Source organism: Xenopus tropicalis, chromosome 9 (assembly GCF_000004195.4).
Source record: "Xenopus tropicalis strain Nigerian chromosome 9, UCB_Xtro_10.0, whole genome shotgun sequence".
Classification (NCBI taxonomy): domain Eukaryota; kingdom Metazoa; phylum Chordata; class Amphibia; order Anura; family Pipidae; genus Xenopus; species Xenopus tropicalis.
This window is the reverse complement of record NC_030685.2, coordinates 8108298-8130130: the sequence shown is the minus strand read 5'-3', so window position 1 is coordinate 8130130 and position 21833 is coordinate 8108298. Positions and strand designations below refer to the sequence as shown.

Below are 21833 nucleotides of genomic sequence, written 5' to 3'. Positions count from 1 at the left end.
TATCCCACAGCCCCAGTCCCTTCCCAGAGGCTATTATCCCACTGTTACTATAGGCACCATCTCTCCCTACTATACCTTTGAAACTGGATGGGTACGTGTCTCTTTCCTATGGAACCAGTAAGTACTAAAGTGTCAGTGCTTGGGGGGAGGATGTGGGCTGAGAGGTGGGAGTTGGGCTGATACACTGAGTTTCCTACAGGATGTTACTTTCAGTTTGAGTGAACTCACAGAATATCCGGTACAGAAGCTGCGTTTGTCATTGAGGAACCGACTCTGCTCCAGAGACCCAGTTACTGAGCAAGTAAGCACCCATATAACTGGCACCTCTGAGAAGAGATGTCAGGCTTTCTGACAGGGGGTCAGGGTGTCTGGGAGAGAGAATAAGGGTAGATTTGGAGAGGTCAGAGCTTTGAAATAAGGGTTGACATAGAGTATCTCTCATAGAGACATTTTACTGTCTTAATACAGTAAGGGCATTATAATTAACAAACTAACAGTCCAATGTGTTCATTTGGTTAATGGGATTATTGCTGATAAAAAAGTTACTGCTGTGTTTCTTATTTATGGCATCCTGGTACCCATGGGCCTGTTTCCTTACAGTCAGTTTCATACGAAAAAGTCAGTGGTTATGTGATATCCCAGCCCGGCAGCCTGATGATCTATTTATTGACTTATCCAAGAAACAGGGGCTGTTCTTGCCCCTCTGCAGCCCCCACCTTGGTCTCACATGGTGGAGCTCCCCTGACAAGAAAGTGGAGAAAAGCAAACTAAGTAGGGCAAAGAGACCCAGTCTATCCGCCATTATTGCTCCAACCCTTACCTGCCCTCCCCTACTCCTCCCAACATCTCTGTGCACTCTCCCCTTCCTCCATGTGGTTTCTCTTAAATACATGCCCTCTCCCCTAAGGGATATGCTCTTTGTTGTTAGTGGCACTGTGGATCCACCTAGTGGCAGGACATAGAATATATTGTAAATTACCTTTCGGGACAAATGCACAAAGCTCTAATGGGGTTACATAATGAAAGGCACAACTTTGTTTTCAGTCCTTAGTAATGAAATCAGAAGGCCCTACATTATACAAACCAGGTTTTCCCACAGGCTTTGCCGCCCCTACAGAAAAGCTTGTATGAAGGCTTGAGTGTGTGTGTTGGAACCTAATGGAGAACTTTCAATATTGTGTCTGCTTTCAGGTCATCAAGAGACAGGAATGGCTGCAGGAAGGAGAGTCCTGGTTGGGATTTTCTCCAGGGAGAGTGAGGAGTCATACAAATGGCTGATCAACATCTTAATCTCCTTCAAAGAAGTCGACGTCCGACCCGTTCTCATTTCCAACTCCCGTTGTCTTACGGAAGATATCGGCAAGTGCGACGTTGCCATTCTTTATCACTCCCAGAACAGAGGAAGGATAAACATCACAGATGTCACCGGCTCACTATATGATGAGGAACTCAAGCTTCTGTCTAAGTGGCTTGGTAAGAGAGTGGTGGGCACTGGGCAATAAGATAGGGGAGATCAGAGCCAATTGGGTATGAAGGGTAGTACCTAGAAGAATAATAATAGATGGCCCGTCTGGGGATAAGGAACCTTGAGTGGTGCCATTGTGGTTATGATCATAGTTGGCCTGTGAGACTACCAACAAGTGTCAGTTGGTTAATCAGTAGGGTTAGGAATTGAACCCAAGGCTTCCTGCACTGTTACTGATAATGAGTTTCTTGTATAGGGAAAGAGAACATCATGGTGGTGGTTGATGACCTCACAGAAACCAACCAAGAGCTGAAGAACAGGATCTTACAGCACCAACCAAGCATTGGGGAGCTGGCCACTGAGCTCTTCCTTTTCAGCGTCAACGAGAAGTCTTCCGAGGCTCTGATGTCAGATGATTTCAGGGAGAACAAAATGAAAGAGATGGAGAATATAATCAAGGAAAAGAGAAAGAAGAAAGCCTATTGGAAACCTCATGCTGGGAAGCTGGTACCTACTGGTTATTAACCCTTGATTCTGTTCTTCTACTGTTGGATGCATCTAAAATTTATATGTGGGGTGGGGCATCTGCAGAAACATTTCAGGGGGGGTGTAAATAGTCATCAACCAAAAGCACCTTGTTTTCCTAGACTAAGCCTGGATACTGGGGCTAAGGGAATGGCAGGTTTGTAAGAAATCAGTTTGTAGGCAAAGTCCAGACTGTGTGACTAGGGGGCGCTGTTTAAGAGTGTAAATCATGAGAATGTGTTGCACTATAATGTGTTGCACTATAATGTGTTGCACTATAACACAATAACACTATCCCACACTGGAGAGGTACAGAACAAAAATCTAAATAAATTAAACACCAAGAAATAAAAAACAAAAAAGACCAACTGCAAAATGTCCCAGAATATTACTGTCTACATTCTACTAAAAATTGTACCAACCCATTAAACAATACTATCAAATGTTGTGCCCATTGGGCAATCATGGCTGCATTGGGTAGTTAAAGCAGATATTGGATTGAGAGCAGTGATGACCGCATTTTTTCGCCAGGCAAGGATTCGCAGTGAATTGGCGAATTGTTTTGCAAAACTTCCATGAAAATTCGATGTGCTGTGCTCTTGGGTGCAAAGTATTACTGTAATTAATGCCTACTATAGGCACTCACTACATATAGGGCTCATACCAATTGGGCCCACTGGTGCTCCGTAGCCTGTAATTACCACACAAGTGGGCGTGACCATTTGCCTACCTCCTCCCATACAAATGTACTGGCACTGCGTATTGAAAACCAGAGCAGCCCTTTGCCATCAATGCAATGTAATTTGGGTGGATAATTTCAATCTAGGCCTATGGTCACACACCGCAAAGTCTTGTGTATTGGTTGGCATTCTGGGTAAACAGACTGTGCAAAATAAATAATGTTTCTAATATTAGGCAAAAATGTAATCTATGAAGGCTGGAGTGAACAAAAGTCTAACATGAAAAGCCAGAACACTACTTCCTGCTTCTCTAAGTTGTTGCCAGACAGTAACCAATCAGTGACTTGAGAGGTGGGGCAAATGGCACATAACTGTTCAGTTAGATTTCTTTTGATCCTTAGCACGTAGGTCAGATTGAAAAGCAAACAGTTATATCCCATATGCCCCCCCCCCCAAGTCACTGACAGCTTAGAGAGCTGTAAAGTAGGAAGAAGTGTTCTGGCTATTATGTTAGACTTCTGCTCACTTTAGCCTTTCAAGATTACATTTTTGGCTAATTAACTATATCGGCTATATTTAACGATATCGAAAACATATATTGAAACATTCCATTAGTTCCCATGACAAGTATTTCTTTGGGGCAAAGTGAAACCCTTGTGCAACAGAAAAACTGACAGTTAGGGACCTTGAACCTACTGTATATTGTTATCGCAGTGCTGACAATTTACATGGGTGCAGCCTGTATGTAGGCTATAAGAACTGGGCAAGGCCTTGGTGTCAAAGGCCAACAATTATCTATACACATGAACATTATTACCTATAAACATTAAAGGGGAGGTTCACCTTCAGATTTTTAGTATGTTATAGAATGACCTATTCTTAGCAAATTTACTATTGGTCCTCATTTTTCAAGTGTCATAGTTTTTGAATGATTTGCCTTCCTCTTCAGACTCCTCTTCAGCCCAGTTGCTAGGGCAATTTGAACCCTAGCAACCAGATAGCTGCTTACATTCCAAACTGGAGAGCTGCTGAACAAAAAAAGCTGTATAATTCATAAAGTACAAATAATAGCAAATAAAGAGCAAATGCGTAATGTCTCAGAATATCACTCTCTGCATCATACTACCCCTTTAAAGTTAGGTGGCGGGACAGAGTGCATGGGTGATTAATAAAATAATTACCTAGTATGGAAATACCAGTCTAGTCCAAGGTTAACCATATTGGGGGGTGACAATTTTTTTCAGGGATCCCCAAAGCAAGCCAAACTGCTACCCTTTTACCCCAGGCCAGAGTACATTAGGCCACAGGTTAATCACTGGAGTAATTTTGCTGCTACAGAGGGACTTGGGGTGGGGGCACAAATTAGTTGTATGGGTTCCATAGAGCCGGATAGTTCATTTTAACACATATATTCATATTCTACATTTTTATGTTCCGTGTATTGCTATCTGTTTTATCTTGTGTTATCTTGCTGCAGTGGGGTATCTTCTTACTAATAAATGGCATTATCCATAGATGGGGAGACAGCGGCCACCTCTGCCAAGTGCTAAAATCATCCATCCCAACTGCAGCAGGATCGGAGCTGATAACAGTAATAATAGCTGTAAATAAGATATCCAGCTCTCACATAAATGGGAAAAACAACTGCACATATGCATTTCAGAAGAACAATAACCTCATATGGTTCCATAGGTCACAGGCGGATCAGTAATATTCTAGCGCTATGATTAGATGGTATCAGTATTATTTTTATCTGGAAGGAAGGGCGGTTATATTATAAAGCCAACTTTCTTTTACTTTCAGTTTGAGTCAGTTGTTGTTGCAGAAGTAAGAGACGACCAGAATCTCCCCCTTACGGAGGCACCGAATCTTCCCCAAAAACACAGAGAAGGTAAGTTGGGGGGTTCATTTTGCCTTGTTATCCCAGAAGCTGCACTTATAAAAGCTCCATGCTGCAGGGCTGCTTCACACTTGGCTCAATGAGTCTCTGATCTTTTCACCACTGATTGACTGTGTCTCTATAGCCGGCGGGAAGCCAAATCAAAATGGCGCACTGGGTTAGTCCTTGTGGTTTTTTTTGTAACTTCTTTTTATCAAACATAATCAGTATTTGCAGTTTACATAGTTTCAGTCATAAAACATGTAATATTGCTGTCTTTGATTTATATATTGTTGATAAGGAGGGATATATAGGGATAGGTTAGAGGTGGGTTAGTCCTTATGTTTTGATGCCCGCCGGCCAAGCTGGGTATCTCTGGGGCAGCAAAAAACTCAGAATAAATCCATGTGCCGTTGCCCTACGTTTATCAACACTGATGGGGGAATTTTCTATATATTAATGGAAAAAAGAGAAGCATGCAAACAATTTTTCTGTTGTGCATATTTAATGGAGGGTTATACAAATGCATTTAGCGACCCCTACACCCATAACTACTGAGCGGGGAGAGTCTGTAACTGTGGGGATAACTGGGGGGGATGCATGGGTTGTGTTAGTGGGGGGACTGGGGGTTTTTGCCAGTGAAGAACTGCCCAAATGTGGCTGTGCAGCCGGCCATCTACATACACCATAAAGAGAATAGATATTTTCAATATTTACAAATGGGTTTTTTCCAGTACTCGATTTTTCTGATATTGTTTCTCGAAAAAATTGAGGTTTTTAAAAATAACTCCCATAATTCATGGTTTATTAATGTTTAGTTAACCTTGGCAGGTTTGATCGGACGAGTACAATTGAGTCCTATGGAGGCTTAGAATAGTAGGGAATAGAATAGTCAGTGACTGGCAGTCCTGTTCAAGGAGAAGTTAATCCCCTCATTGTTTTCTGTTTCACCCAATTTTAAGTAAAACTTAAACACATGCCTCACACTAGCCCATACATGTCTCACACTAGCCCATATATGCCTCACACTAGCCCATACATGTCTTACACTAGCCCATATATGCCTCACACTAGCCCATACATGTCTTACACTAGCCCATATATGCCTCACACTAGCCCATACATGTCTCACACTAGCCCATACATGCCTCACACTAGCCCATATATGCCTCACACTAGCCCATACATGTCTCACACTAGCCCATATATGCCTCACACTAGCCCATACATGTCTTACACTAGCCCATATATGCCTCACACTAGCCCATACATGTCTCACACTAGCCCATACATGCCTCACACTAGCCCATATATGCCTCACACTAGCCCATACATGTCTTACACTAGCCCATATATGCCTCACACTAGCCCATACATGTCTTACACTAGCCCATATATGCCTCACACTAGCCCATACATGTCTTACACTAGCCCATATATGCCTCACACTAGCCCATACATGTCTCACACTAACCCATACATATCTCACACTAGCCCATACATGCCTCACACTAGCTCATATATGCCTCACACTAGCCCATACATATCTCACACTAGCCCATACATGTCTTACACTAACCCATACATATCTCACACTAGCTCATATATGCCTCACACTAGCTCATACATGCCTCACACTAGCTCATATATGCCTCACACTAGCCCATACATGTCTTACACTAGCCCATATATGCCTCACACTAGCCCATACATGTCTTACACTAGCCCATATATGCCTCACACTAGCCCATACATGTCTTACACTAGCCCATATATGCCTCACACTAGCCCATACATGTCTTACACTAGCCCATATATGCCTCACACTAGCCCATACATGTCTTACACTAGCCCATATATGCCTCACACTAGCCCATACATGTCTCACACTAACCCATACATATCTCACACTAGCCCATACATGCCTCACACTAGCTCATATATGCCTCACACTAGCCCATACATATCTCACACTAGCCCATACATGTCTTACACTAACCCATACATATCTCACACTAGCTCATATATGCCTCACACTAGCTCATACATGCCTCACACTAGCCCATACATGCCTCACACTAGCTCATACATGCCTCACACTAGCTCATACATGCCTCACACTAGCCCATACATGCCTCACACTAGCTCATATATGCCTCACACTAGCCCATACATGCCTCACACTAGCTCATATATGCCACACACTAGCCCATACATGCCTCACACTAGCTCATATATGCCTCACACTAGCCCATACATATCTCACACTAGCCCATACATGTCTCACACTAGCCCATACATATCTCACACTAGCCCATATATGCCTCACACTAGCCCATACATGTCTCACACTAGCCCATATATGCCTCACACTAGCCCATACATGTCTCACACTAGCCCATACATGCCTCATACTAGCCCATATATGCGTCACACTAGCCCATACATGTCTCACACTAGCCCATATATGCCTCACACTAGCCCATACATGTCTCACACTAGCCCATATATGCCTCACACTAGCCCATACATGTCTCACACTAGCCCATATATGCCTCACACTAGCCCATACATGCCTCACACTAGCCTATATATACCTCACACATTCACATCTTGCGAATTACGGAAAGGACATCTCCCTTATTGGGGGGCAGAACAGCCCTATTGGGTTTATTTCATGGTTAAACGATTCCCTTTTCTCTGTAATAATAAAACAGTACCTGTACTTGATCCCAACTAAGATATAATTACCCCTTATTGGGGGCAGAACAGCCCTATTGGGTTTATTTAATGGTTAAATGATTCCCTTTTCTCTGTAATAATAAAACAGTACCTGTACTTGATCCCAACTAAGATATAATTACCCCTAATTGGGGCAGAACAGCCCTATTGGGTTTATTTAATGGTTAAATGATTCCCTTTTCTCTGTAATAATAAAACAGTACCTGTACTTGATCCCAACTAAGATATAATTACCCCTTATTGGGGGCAGAACAGCCCTATTGGGTTTATTTAATGGTTAAATGATTCCCTTTTCTCTGTAATAATAAAACAGTACCTGTACTTGATCCCAACTAAGATATAATTACCCCTTATTGGGGCAGAACAGCCCTATTGGGTTTATTTCATGGTTAAATGATTCCCTTTTCTCTGTAATAATAAAACAGTACCTGTACTTGATCCCAACTAAGATATAATTACCCCTTATTGGGGGCAGAACAGCCCTATTGGGTTTATTTAATGGTTAAATGATTCCCTTTTCTCTGTAATAATAAAACAGTACCTGTACTTGATCCCAACTAAGATATAATTACCCCTTATTGGGGCAGAACAGCCCTATTGGGTTTATTTCATGGTTAAATGATTCCCTTTTCTCTGTAATAATAAAACAGTACCTGTACTTGATCCCAACTAAGATATAATTACCCCTTATTGGGGGCAGAACAGCCCTATTGGGTTTATTTAATGGTTAAATGATTCCCTTTTCTCTGTAATAATAAAACAGTACCTGTACTTGATCCCAACTAAGATATAATTACCCCTTATTGGGGCAGAACAGCCCTATTGGGTTTATTTCATGGTTAAATGATTCCCTTTTCTCTGTAATAATAAAACAGTACCTGTACTTGATCCCAACTAAGATATAATTACCCCTTATTGGGGGCAGAACAGCCCTATTGGGTTTATTTCATGGTTAAATGATTCCCTTTTCTCTGTAATAATAAAACAGTACCTGTACTTGATCCCAACTAAGATATAATTACCCCTTATTGGGGGCAGAACAGCCCTATTGGGTTTATTTCATGGTTAAATGATTCCCTTTTCTCTGTAATAATAAAACAGTACCTGTACTTGATCCCAACTAAGATATAATTACCCCTTATTGGGGGCAGAACAGCCCTATTGGGTATATTCAATATTTAAATGATTTTTAGCAGACTCCAAGTTATGGAGATCCAAATTAAGGAAAGATCCCTTATACAGATAACCCCAGGTCCCAAACATTCTGGAAAATAGGTCCCATACCTGTGCAAGAATTAAGGAATTTTCTGACCATCTCCAATGGCTTTTGCTACTGACACCTTGCAATGTCTGCTCTGATTTAGCAGGTCTTCCCTCAGCCCCAGTAATGGCGTCAAACCGGCATGTGGTCGGCATCTTTTCACGTGATGCTCCAGAGACATACGATTGGCTGATCAGTTCCCTGCTGAACTTATCTTGGGTGAGGGACGTCCGACCTGTTCATATCTCCAATAAGTCCGGGAATGTTAGGGACGAGGCTTCCAGGTGCACCTTTGCCATCCTGTACCATTCCATGGGAGGAAGAGGGATAAATGCAAATAGTGAGACAGACTCCCTGTACGACAGAGAACTGGAGGGACTGTCTAGCTGTCTAGGTATTTTCCGTAATATTCTTTCTCATTATTGTGACAATAAACTGCTTTGTGTCTTCTTTATAATACAGTGTTGGTTGCTTTATAAAAAAAATCCTATTCTTTGCCGTCTGTTCCAGGATATACTGAATGGCCAACCTGCAACTCTCCGAATGTTGCACTACTTTCCCAGACCCACTTCAACAGCCTTTGCCTTAGCGGCATGATGCATAGTACATAAAGACTCATAGGGCCCCATACAGATGTACCCTCCTGAGGGCTGGCCTATCAGGGTCTTCTTAACCAACTCTTCAAGAATCAAGGGCAACTTAGAGATCATTATTACTCACTTGCTACATAAGGAACATATTGTGCCTTCTGATCTTTACCAGACAATGTAACAAATAGTGTGTTATCAATTAATAATGATACTATTAATAATAACAATAATTGCTCTCTTATGTAGGGAGAGATGGAGTCATTATGGTGATTGATGACCTGGAGGACAGCAGTTTGCAAACAAAGAAAATGATCCAGCAGTTGCAGCCCAGTATTGGGAGATGGGCCGTAGAGCTCTTCCTCTTCAACGACCAGGAAAAGACTGATCAAAGAAGGCCATTGGAAGGCAACATGAGGGCTCAGATGGAGACATTAATAAAGAAAAAAATATCCCATCGTGGTTACTCAGGTAGTACTGTAGGAAGTCATGGGAAGCCAGCTGGGTGTTGCGAGCGCATTATTTTGGCCCCAAGCTTTGAATTTGGCACAATACTGGGCTACTCAGTGACAGAATCCAGTTTGTGACAATGTGGGCTGCAAAAAATCAGCTTGGGTAATTGGGCAGAATCTGTAACTTTCTGCTCCAACATGATGTATAGTGCTAAAAAGCCATCCTAGTTCTAAAGTAAATCATTGGCCGGCCAGTGTCTGCATCATGAGCACAGTGCTTCGGTGTTGAAAGACTTTGGCAAAGTCATATACAAAGACCCCAGACAGAAGTGCAAGCGCATAAAGGGGCGCAACACGTGCCCGATACAGAAAAAAGACACAAGTCCATAAAGTTCAACCATAATGCCTATATATAACCTGCCTAACTGCCAGTTGATCCAGAGGAAGGCAAAAACCCCATCTGAAGCCTCTCTAATTTGCCCAATTCCTTCCTGACTCCAAGATGGCAATCGGCCCAGTCCCTGGATCAACTATGTGTCCTACATTTAGGGCTGCCTTATTTCTTATTACTGCTCAGACATTTTCCATAAGAAAGATACAGAAGCCCAAGTTGTACGTAGCCAGCAAAGTTGCTGTAATTATTGTGCTGTCTGTAATGAAATATGATGTGCACCCCAGTATAGGCTATGGAAAAGGCAACCCCTTCTCAAATCAATATTGAAAGGGGGTTGGCAAAAAAAAGCCTTTACACCAAGACAAACACTAGGGGTGCCGCAGTCACTTGTGTATATATGGGAGTGGGGTTTATATGATGTATAAATCTCCCAACAACAGATATGCAATGTATGCAATGCAATGGGTTTGGTTGCCAATTTTATATTCATGCATTCTACAGTACAGGTATTACAGAACTTTCTGACCATCTCCCACTGATTGTGCTACTGACACCTTGCAATGTCTGCTCTGATTTAGCAGGTCTTCCCTCAGCCCCAGTAATGGCGTCAAACAGGCAAGTGGTTGGGTTCTTTTCACGTGATGCTCCAGAGAAATACGATTGGCTGATCAGGTTCCTGCTGAACTTATCTTGGGTGAGGGACGTCCGACCTGTTGATATCACCAATAAGTCCGGGAATGTTAGGGACGAGGCTTCCAGGTGCACCTTTGCCATCCTGTACCATTCCATGGGAGGAAGAGGGATAAATGCAAATAGTGAGACAGACCCACTGTACGACAGAGACTTGGAGGGACTGTCTAGCTGTCTAGGTATTTGCCGTAATATTCTTTCTCATTATTGTGACAATATACCTCTTTGTGTCATTTTTTATAATACAGTGTTGGTTGCTTTATAAAAAAATCCTATTCTTTGCCGTCTGTTCCAGGATATACTGTATGCCAGGCATGGCCAACCTGCAACTCTCCCAATGTTGTGCTACTTTCCCAGACCCACTTCAACAGCCTTTGCCTATCAGCGGCATGATGGGAGTTGTAGTTCACAGGCATAAACAAATGTCTGCTATCAATAAAGCACATAATTAAAGGGAACCTATCAACTGAAAATGGTTTACCCCAGTGGAAGTGCAGGTTAATAGAGCCCACACTCTGGTTGGGGGGAAACAATACCATTTTGTGCAAAATATGCCCCTAACGGGCACTATGCCCCCAGCAACAGGAGGGGCTCCCAGTGTGGGCGGCCATGTTGTGTCACTAACATGCAAATGGCACTTAGTCCCCCAGTTTGCTCATTATGTGCCTGTGTGTGAGACCCAGCCCCCCAGGGCCAATTAATGTGCAGAATAATCACCAATGAGAAAAAACAATTCACCAATGAGAATTCTACTGACTGAAAACTTAATTATAGATGCAAGAGAACTGGCCAATGAGAATGCTGATTCCCAGCACTGTGTCAGGCCCCTTGCTGGTACCTTACATATAGAGATAATGATGTCATTTTCCCGTCATTATATGGCACAGGAATCAGACATGGGGATAAAGGGACAGACTTGTTCAGTGCTGGGAAACTGTGCTTAATGCTCCCAACTCCAATTGCAGGAACAGAGAACAGGGAGCCAGATTTATACAGATCAGCTGGGATTCCCATTGGAGGATTATTCTGCATATTAATTGGCCCTGGAGGGCTGGGTCTCACACACAGGCACATAATGAGCAAACTGGGGCACTAAGTATCATTTTGATCTCTCCCATATAGATTACCGGACCACATTTCCCATGGTAATCACATAGAGAAGTCCTCTGTTCCTCAAAGGTAATGTGAAAATAAGAACCTAAGGCCCATTATGGCCTTCTAAATAATTTTAAATATGGCCTTTTAGTACATAAAGACTCATAGGGCCCCATACAGATATACCTTCTAAAGGCCGGCCTATCAGGGTCTTCTTAACCAACTCTTCAAGAATCAAGGGCAACTTAGAGATCATTATTACTCACTTGCTACATAAGGAACATATTGTGCCTTCTGATCTTTACCAGACAATGTAATAAATAGTGTGTTATCAATTAATAATGATACTATTAATAATAACAATAATTGCTGTCTTACGTAGGGAGAGATGGAGTCATTATGGTGATTGATGACCTGGAGGACAGCAGTTTGGAGGCCAAGCACATTTTCCTGAAGATGCAGCCCAGTATTGGGAGATGGGCCGTAGAGCTCTTCCTCTTCAGCGACCAGGAAAAGACGTATCAAAGAAGGCTACTGGAAGGCAACATGATGGCTCAGATGGAGACATTAATAAAGAACAAAATATCCCGTCGTGGTTACTCAGGTAGTACTGTATGAAGCCATGGGAAGCCAGCTGGGTGTTGGGAGCGCATTATTTTGGCCCCGAGCTTTGAATTTGGCACAAGGCTGGGCTACTCAGTGACAGAATCCAGTCCTGTGACAATATGGGCTGCAAAAAACCCAACTTGGCCAGCCTTTCCCCATAACTGAGACTTCCCATACCCTTTACCAGCTTAGTTGCCCTTCTCTGGACCCTCTCTAACTCAATAATGTCCCGTTTGAGCACTGGAGACCAAAACTGAACAGCATATTCTAGATGGGGCCTTACCAGTGCTCTGTAAAGGGGAAGAATAACCCCCTCCTCCCGTGAATCTATACCCCTTTTAATACAGCTCAAAACCTTGTTTGCCCTTGCAGCTGCTGCCTGGCATTGCTTGCTACAGCCAAGTTTATTATCTACAAGGACTCCAAGCTCCTTCTCCATTATGGATTTGCCCAGTGCAGTCCCATTAAGTCCCATTGTGAAAGAGCCACCACTAACCTACGGGCCTTATCATTTCTTTATTAGGGTTAAACATTTGATTTGGCAGACATAAGCCTACTTGCTGCTCAGCCAGATGTTTACTTTGCTTTCTACTATTCCAGATGCTAAAGGGAAACTTGACCCTTTACATCCATCATTGTGTAGATTAAGAAGGGGGATTGTTGTTGTTTCTGTGTTTTATTTTTTTTCTTTTCTTTCCAGATAGCACGGGCGGTGCATTAACAGTAAGTATTACTTTTCATTGGTGGGATTTGCTCCTCCGGCCTGTAGGGGTCAGTCATAATTTGATTTAAGAGTCTCCAAGTCCTGGGCCCTCTTTCACACAATCATTTAAACTTGTAGGTGAGTGGGAACACTGCTGATAATAGAAAGCATTAGAGTTTATGGTCCAAAAATACTCTTTAATTTTATTTTTATGAAAGTTTCCCTTTAGATCTGTCATACTGGGTCTTGTTTTATGTGTTATTACAGTTTTGCTAATGAAGGTGAAGTTGCCCTTTAAGCTGCGAGTCTCAGTTCCCCGAAGAGACCTGTTTAGCTTATTAGTTACAATTGTATCTCAGGGGGCGAGTATTCTGGGCTCTGACAAAAGCCTTTTTTATCTTTTTTACTTAATTAAATTTAGCATTTTTTTGGCCTTCAGCACAGGAGACCAAACCGTCAACCGTCCATACCAGAACCGTCCATACCGAAACCGTCCATACCGAAACCGTCCTTACCGAAACCATCCATACCGGGACTGTCCAGTGGAAATCAGAACAGCTGGACGGTATGTAATAGCACTGCTGGTACTGTCCTCAATTTAAATGTGGATAAACAGACAAACTGCCTATACTGACCCCCAATAATTTAGGGTGGCTTCAGGCATTTATCTGCCAACTAAAACACACTGTGTAAAAACTATGTCTTGTGCCACTAGCCTCAGGTAGTTTGTACAGTAAAGGAGATACAGATATATACACACAGTATACGCTTGTAAATAATGGTACATTGACGTCTATGAACAAAAATAAACTTCAGATGCTAAATACATTATACAGTGAGGGGCAGAAGTAGTGATACCCAAAATACATTAAATACAGCGAGAGACAGAGGGCAGTGGCACCAAAAGTACATTAAATACAGTGAGAAGCAGTGGGAACTTTAGCCCCAAATACATGAAATACAATGAGAGGCAATGATTTGTCTGCTCTCTTCTATCCTGTTCTATCTGCCACTTCTATCCTTTTTTCTCCTTATTCTGTTGCTCACCTTTCCCCCTTTTTTCTTGTTTACCTGGCAGTACTCTTCCTTATTCTGCCTCCTCTGAGCTGATCTTCACCCCCTCTGTCCATCTCTTCTCAACTCTCTTTTCCCCTCCCCTCATTTTTATCCTGCTTTGAGGTCTTGTGTTATTGCAGTTTTGCTAATTAAGGTGAAATTGCCCTTTAAGGAGATATAAGTATATACACACAGTATGCACTTGTAAATAATGGTACTTTGACTTCTATGAACAATAACTTAAGATCCTAAATACATTATACAGTGAGGGGCAGAAGTAGTGACACCCAATATACATTAGATACAGTGAGAGTCAGAAGTAGCGGCATCACAAATACATTACATACAGTGAGAAGCAGTGGGAACTTTAGCCACAAACACATTAAATACAATGAGAGGCAATGATTTCTGACCCCCACGGATACAAAAAGCAGGTTTCCTGTGGACTGAAGAATATTTCAGCATTGTAGAGATGAAAAAAAGAATCCAGAATCAGATTGTACCTCAATAGATGGGGGTCTGCTGTGCTAGGGGGAGAATAGTTAAGGGGCTGGAAATGTTTAAACTAGGTGGGGGGTGAGCTAGAGCATTATGGGGAAGCTAGTGTAGGCCTGGCAGTGGGTTTAGTAAGGGGTAATAGGGAGGAGTGAGGGGCATACAGTTTACCAGCTAAAGAGATAACTCTTTTACAAAGAAAACAGGATAATAGTAACCTTAGCGCTAACTCTTTTTTACCTAATATAAATATCAGAGGGAAAAATAGTAACCTCCGCTGTATGCTGGGTAATGCACGGAGCTTGTTTGGGAAATTAGGAGAGTTAAAGTTTATTGTATTGTATCACTGAGAACTGGTGGGATGAAACATGTTACTGGGCTCTAAATTTAAATGGTTATACTCTTTTTAGTAGGGATAGAGGGAATAGAAAGGGTAAATGAGTTTGTCTGTATGTAGAGACAGAATAAAAGCAATGTGCCAAAGAAATTACCAGGGACAGCAAAGGGGGGGATCCGTTTTGGTAGAAATCTCAGTAGGGCTGAAGGTCACAAAGAAAATGATCATTGGTGTATGCTATAAACCCCCCCCGTATAGATGAGGGGGATGAGGCCCAGCTACTTTTGCAAATGGAGGAGGCTTCAAAACTGGGTCAAGTTGTTATTATGGGGGATTTTAATTATCCGGACATTGACTGGAGTAATGGGGTGGCTAAGTCAGAAAAAGCTAGTAGGTTTGTAAACATGCTAAATGACAACTTTTTATTTAAAGGACAATGAAAGGTTAATATAAATTAAAAGTAAGTCTAAAGGCATTTTTTTAAAGAACTTACTGCATATCTAAATTCCCAGATCCCTGCTTGCTTCTCTGAGATATGGTGCTGGCAGCCTACAGCGGTGTGAAGCCTACAGTGACATCACTGAAATCTCTCTCCCCTTCCTGTAGGTGCCAGCGGCAGCCTTCCTATTCTCTGAGCATGTGTGTAACTAGATCCTGTCTCCTGTTCTGAGCTACACATGCCCACCAGCCAATCAGAAGCGGATCTGGCAGAGGGGAGGGGGGGAGGGAATGAAACACATGGGCAGTATGAAGCAAGGAGGGAAAGGAAGGGAGAATACCTTTTTAGAGATGGCTGCCTGTTCTAGAAAATGTGAAGTAAGTGTGACTGAGTAAATATTTGATTAGGTGAGCCAAAAGTGTGGCGTTTGTACTAAACAATAGGAGGACTATTGGGCAGTATGCTTTTTAAATTTTGACTTGCATTCTCCTTTAAGGTGGTTCAGGAACCTGCTCAGAGGGTCTGGTAATATCTAATAATACTGAACTCATCTCTAACATGTGTGTGGGGGGGGGGGCATTTGGGGAACAGTGATCACAACATGGTCTCCTTTGAGATAATGCTGCAGAGACAGATCTATAAGGGAGTAACTAAAACGCTCAATTTTAGACGTGCAGACTTTGCCAGTATAAGGGCATCTCTGCAATGTGTCAACTGGGAAAGGGTTTTCATGGGGTTAGGCACAGAAGGAAAATGGAACATCTTTATAACATTGCTTTGCAGGTATACACAGCAGTATATTCCCCTTGTAAGCAAGGAGAGGCATCGCAAAGCAAAACCTTTATGGCTGAATAAACTGGAACAATGTTTAAACCTGTTATTACATTATACCTGTTATTCAGAAAGATGTTGCCAGAATCTGCATTTAAGCACCACCCTCTCTCAGTGCTATACAGTATATTGCATTTACAGAATGACAGTTTCATATCATATATCTATTAACTGCACTCACAGCATCAAACAACAAAAGCTTTTTTGAATATAGGAAGTCTGTTATACACAAAGATTTCTGTCTTTCAGATATACCTCCCCGTGGTGTTCGGCTTTGTACTAGCAGCTCTGGTTGTTATTTTTAAATAATGAGTTTTGGAGAGGAGAACGTGACCCAGGTACTCTCTTCTGGAATCTCCAGCGTCAACATTTAAAATGTCACTTCCACGGCACAGAACAGAACCCTCCTATATACATTTTATATTTCTTTCTAAATCTCTTAAGCTTCATCCTGTAAATTCAACACTGAGCCTTGGGGGCACAATTCCCCATTGTAACCGAACCAAATGAAGTCCTGAGGAAGAACCAGTCCCACGGCAGGAGTAGGTAGAAACCCCCTAGCAACCAATACTCTAGCTTAGCCTGATTGTGCCCCCATAGAGCAAAGCCATTCCTGCTGCTTTATATTTATTAGGGGTCCCTCTGTTCCCTATATTGCCAGTTGGTTGCATGTAAGTTTGTGCCTGATGCCTGGGGCAATAAACTGCTTGTTTGAGCAAATGGAGTCTGTCTGCTTCTTCTATTCAAGTGTATTCTTTCCAACCATTCTCTTCCTATTTCTGTAATGAGATTCAGCATTGCACCCTGTTAATTAGCACTTAGCATCAACCTTGTTGCACTTAGAGACCCTAAAAAGGTGCAACAATAAAGGCACAAGGGGCAAGTGAGCCCTGTATTTATTATCCCCCCACTGCTACTATAGGCACCATCTCTCCCTACTATACCTGCTATCCCACAGCCCCAGTCCCTTCCCAGAGGCTATTATCCCCCCACTGCTACTATAGGCACCATCTCTCCCTACTATACCTGCTATCCCACAGCCCCAGTCCCTTCCCAGAGGCTATTATCCCCCCACTGCTACTATAGGCACCATCTCTCCCTACTATACCTGCTATCCCACAGCCCCAGTCCCTTCCCAGAGGTTATTATCCCCCCACTGCTACTATAGGCACCATCTCTCCCTACTATACCTGCTATCCCACAGCCCCAGTCCCTTCCCAGAGGCTATTATCCCCCCACTGCTACTATAGGCACTATCTCTCCTACTATACCTGCTATCCCACAGCCCCAGTCCCTTCCCAGAGGCTATTATCCCCCCACTGCTACTATAGGCACCATCTCTCCCTACTATACCTGCTATCCCACAGCCCAGTCCCTTCCCAGAGGCTATTATCCCACTGCTACTATAGGCACCATCTCTCCCTACTATACCTGCTATCCCACAGCCCCAGTCCCTTCCCAGAGGCTATTATCCCCCCACTGCTACTATAGGCACCATCTCTCCCTACTATACCTGCTATCCCACAGCCCCAGTCCCTTCCCAGAGGCTATTATCCCCCCACTGCTACTATAGGCACCATCTCTCCCTACTATACCTGCTATCCCACAGCCCCAGTCCCTTCCCAGAGGCTATTATCCCCCCACTGCTACTATAGGCACCATCTCTCCCTACTATACCTGCTATCCCACAGCCCCAGTCCCTTCCCAGAGGCTATTATCCCCCCACTGCTACTATAGGCACCATCTCTCCCTACTATACCTGCTATCCCACAGCCCCAGTCCCTTCCCAGAGGCTATTATCCCCCACTGCTACTATAGGCACCATCTCTCCCTACTATACCTGCTATCCCACAGCCCCAGTCCCTTCCCAGAGGCTATTATCCCCCACTGCTACTATAGGCACCATCTCTCCCTACTATACCTGCTATCCCACAGCCCCAGTCCCTTCCCAGAGGCTATTATCCCCCACTGCTTACTATAGGCACCATCTCTCCCTACTATACCTGCTATCCCACAGCCCCAGTCCCCTTCCCAGAGGCTATTATCCCCCACTGCTACTATAGGCACCATCTCTCCCTACTATACCTGCTATCCCACAGCCCCAGTCCCTTCCCAGAGGCTATTATCCCCCACTGCTACTATAGGCACCATCTCTCCCTACTATACCTGCTATCCCACAGCCCCAGTCCCTTCCCAGAGGCTATTATCCCCCCACTGCTACTATAGGCACCATCTCTCCCTACTATACCTGCTATCCCACAGCCACAGTCCCTTCCCAGAGGCTATTATCCCCCACTGCTACTATAGGCACCATCTTCCCTACTATACCTGCTATCCCACAGCCCCAGTCCCTTCCCAGAGGCTATTATCCCCCCACTGCTACTATAGGCACCATCTCTCCCTACTATACCTGCTATCCCACAGCCCCAGTCCCTTCCCAGAGGCTATTATCCCCCCACTGCTACTATAGGCACCATCTCTCCCTACTATACCTGCTATCCCACAGCCCCAGTCCCTTCCCAGAGGCTATTATCCCCCCACTGCTACTATAGGCACCATCTCTCCCTACTATACCTGCTATCCCACAGCCCCAGTCCCTTCCCAGAGGCTATTATCCACCCACTGCTACTATAGGCACCATCTCTCCCTACTATACCTGCTATCCCACAGCCCCAGTCCCTTCCCAGAGGCTATTATCCCACTGCTACTATAGGCACCATCTCTCCCTACTATACCTGCTATCCCACAGCCACGGATCCATATGCTGCATAGTGCTGTATATTTAAGCTAATGGCCCATTGCTTGAGTTGAAGATCTCTTGATCTCCTACTCCTGCTCCTACTGGCACCGACTTGTTCTGATGTTGGCCAATGTGTCAGTCACAGACTTGCTTCCCTTCCCCTATTAAGCTGCTCCTTGACTTTTGTTGTCCAAACTACTTCCAGACGCCCTTGTCTGTCCCCTATCACAGGGGTTCAGGTTTGCTGGCCCAGACCATTGCCTGAGCTGTAGATTATTGCTCTTCTGTCTCCTCTATATAAACTAGAATACCTGGGGGCAGATTCCATTGATACTCTTCTCAAGGTCTAAATCTCTAACCTTAAGGAGTCCATGGCAGGACAATGCCAAAAAGAGAGTCCTAGCTGGTCCTCAAAGATGGGGTGTGTGGCCTTCACTCATTGCAGAAGTTGGGGTGACAACAGAAGACAATCTGCTTTGGTTTGTTCTGATCTTTTAGAAGCCGCACGTTGCAGTGGTGGTGCATGACTTGTACTCACCTCCGTAGCAATGGAAATATATATATATATAACTATAAAGCAGAAAATGGGACCTTACAGAACAACTCATAGATGGTAGAGTTGGAGTATGTAACTTTTGATGTTCCTTTCTTTATTAATATGGTATGGACATGTTACACATCACTTTACATCTGTCCCTGCACCAGCAGAGCTTACACTCTAACTTCCCATATCATATTCACTAGTTTTTTACCAGTATATGTGTGGGAGGAAACTGGGATCCCCAGAAGAACCCCAAAGTGACAGGAGAACATGCAAACTCCTTGATGATTAGCTATTCTATTCTATCTATTCTGCATCTTCTTTTCATTCAAACTGAGATTGTTTTGTTTTCTTTGAACTCCACCCACTGTAAACAAAAAAAGGACATTTGTTTAAATGGAGATAATGAGCTCCTTGTAAACAAACCCCTCTCTTCCAAAAGCTGCAGGTTTTATTAGTCTTTGAGATAATGTCAGACTTGCTAATTACTACTTTAGAAATAGCGTTAGGTTGCAGATGACCTCTTTTGTGCTTTACAGTAATGTAGGTGTCCTGATTGTCCTGACACTTCATTGGGAAGCCTCTATATCTGTCGGAGAAATTGCACCAGAAGCCAATGTCATCTGTATGGAAAAGAGTGGGGCAATTAGCCTGAGGGGCGGGACAGGAGGCAAACTCGCGCAACACAGAAATGTATAGTCATCAAGTGAATGGTTGTTTATGTTGTACCTCCCAACTCCCATCATTCCACACTGAAATGTAAAGGCAACTAAATATATTTAGACAAGAATGGTATAGAACAGTGCTGTCCAACTTCTGTTGCAACGAGGGCCAGAATTTTTCCGGCCTACATGATGGAGAGCCGATAATGGAAGCCAGTTTTGACCACTCCCCTTTTTAAACCACACCCACTTAAAACCACACCTATGTTATTGCATGGCCATAGCCATATTAATGGTGGTAGCGCAGCAAAAACCTGCCATACTCTGCCTTCCCTACCCTGCCTGTGTGTGACATACTCTGCTTGCCCTATGCTGCCTGTGTGTGCCATACCCTGCCTGGCCTATGCTGCCTATGTGTGACATACTCTGCCTGCCCTATGCTGCCTGTGTGTGCCATACCCTGCCTGCCCTATGCTGCCTGTGTGTGCCATACTCTGCCTGCTCTATGTTGCCCGTGTTTGCCATACCCTGCCTGCCCTACGCTGCCTGTGTGCCATACTCTTCCTGCCCTACTCTGCCTATGTGCCATACTCTGTCTGCCCTATGCTGCCTGTGTGTGCCATACTCTTCCTGCCCTACTCTGCCTATGTGCCATACTCTGTCTGCTCTAAGCTGCCTGTGTGTGCCATACTCTGCCTGCTCTATGTTGCCCATGTGTGCCATACCCTGCCTGCCCTATGCTGCCTGTGTGCCATACTCTGCCTGCCCTACTCTGCCTATGTGCCATACTCTGTCTGCCCTAAGCTGCCTGTGTGCCATACTCTGCCTGCCCTACTCTGCCTATGTGCCATACTCTGTCTTCACTATGCTGCCTGTGTGTGCCATACCCTGCCTGCCCTACTCTGCCTATGTGCCATACTCTGTCTGCCCTATGCTGCCTGTGTGTGCCATACTCTGCCTGCCCTACTCTGCCTATGTGCCATACTCTGTCTGCCCTAAGCTGCCTATGTGCCATACTCTGTCTGCCCTACTCTGCCTATGTGCCATACTCTGTCTGCCCTATGCTGCCTGTGTGTGCCATACTCTGCCTGCCCTACTCTGCCTATGTGCCATACTCTGTCTTCCCTAAGCTGCCTGTGTGTGCCATACTCTGCCTGCTCTATGTTGCCCGTGTGTGCCATACCCTGCCTGCCCTATGCTGCCTGTGTGCCATACTCTGCCTATGTGCCATACTCTGTCTTCCCTAAGCTGCTGTGTGTGCCATACTCTGCCTGCTCTATGTTGCCCGTGTGTGCCATACCCTGCCTGCCCTATGCTGCCTGTGTGCCATACTCTGCCTATGTGCCATACTCTGCCTGCCCTACTCTGCCTATGTGCCATACTCTGTCTGCCCTATGCTGCCTGTGTGTGCCATACTCTGCCTACCCTATGCTGCCTGTGTGTGCCATACTCTGCCTGCCCTACTCTGCCTATGTGCCATACTTTGTCTGCCCTTAGCTGCCTGTGTGCCAGACAGGTGGGGGGCCACACAGAGGGGGGTCGCGGGCTGCCAGTTGGACAGCACTGGTATAGAAAATCCAAAGCCCCCAATCAATGGGAAATAATATAAGTAAGGGATGTCTGACCTTTCCTCCTACAAACTTGATAGAACTA

General features: G+C 44.1%; 1 protein-coding gene across 2 annotated transcripts; it reads left to right on the top strand.

Annotated features, from left to right (window-relative positions):
• Nucleotides 1-225: 225 nt before the first annotated feature.
• On the top strand, nucleotides 226-16954 carry LOC100496175. 2 transcript variants are annotated; one of them, XM_031893315.1, is made up of 9 exons: nucleotides 226-301; nucleotides 1192-1473; nucleotides 1722-1972; nucleotides 4474-4561; nucleotides 10564-10854; nucleotides 12153-12374; nucleotides 13077-13099; nucleotides 13519-13644; nucleotides 16487-16954. In XM_031893315.1, the coding sequence occupies exons 2-9, from the start codon at nucleotides 1209-1211 to the stop codon at nucleotides 16544-16546; spliced, it is 1326 nt and encodes a 441-aa protein (XP_031749175.1). In that variant the 5' UTR covers nucleotides 226-301; nucleotides 1192-1208; the 3' UTR covers nucleotides 16547-16954. The 2 variants fall into 2 exon arrangements, with proteins under 2 accessions (XP_031749175.1, XP_031749176.1); XM_031893316.1 differs by lacking the exon at nucleotides 10564-10854 and adding an exon at nucleotides 8656-8946.
• The last annotated feature ends 4879 nt before the right edge of the window (nucleotides 16955-21833 follow it).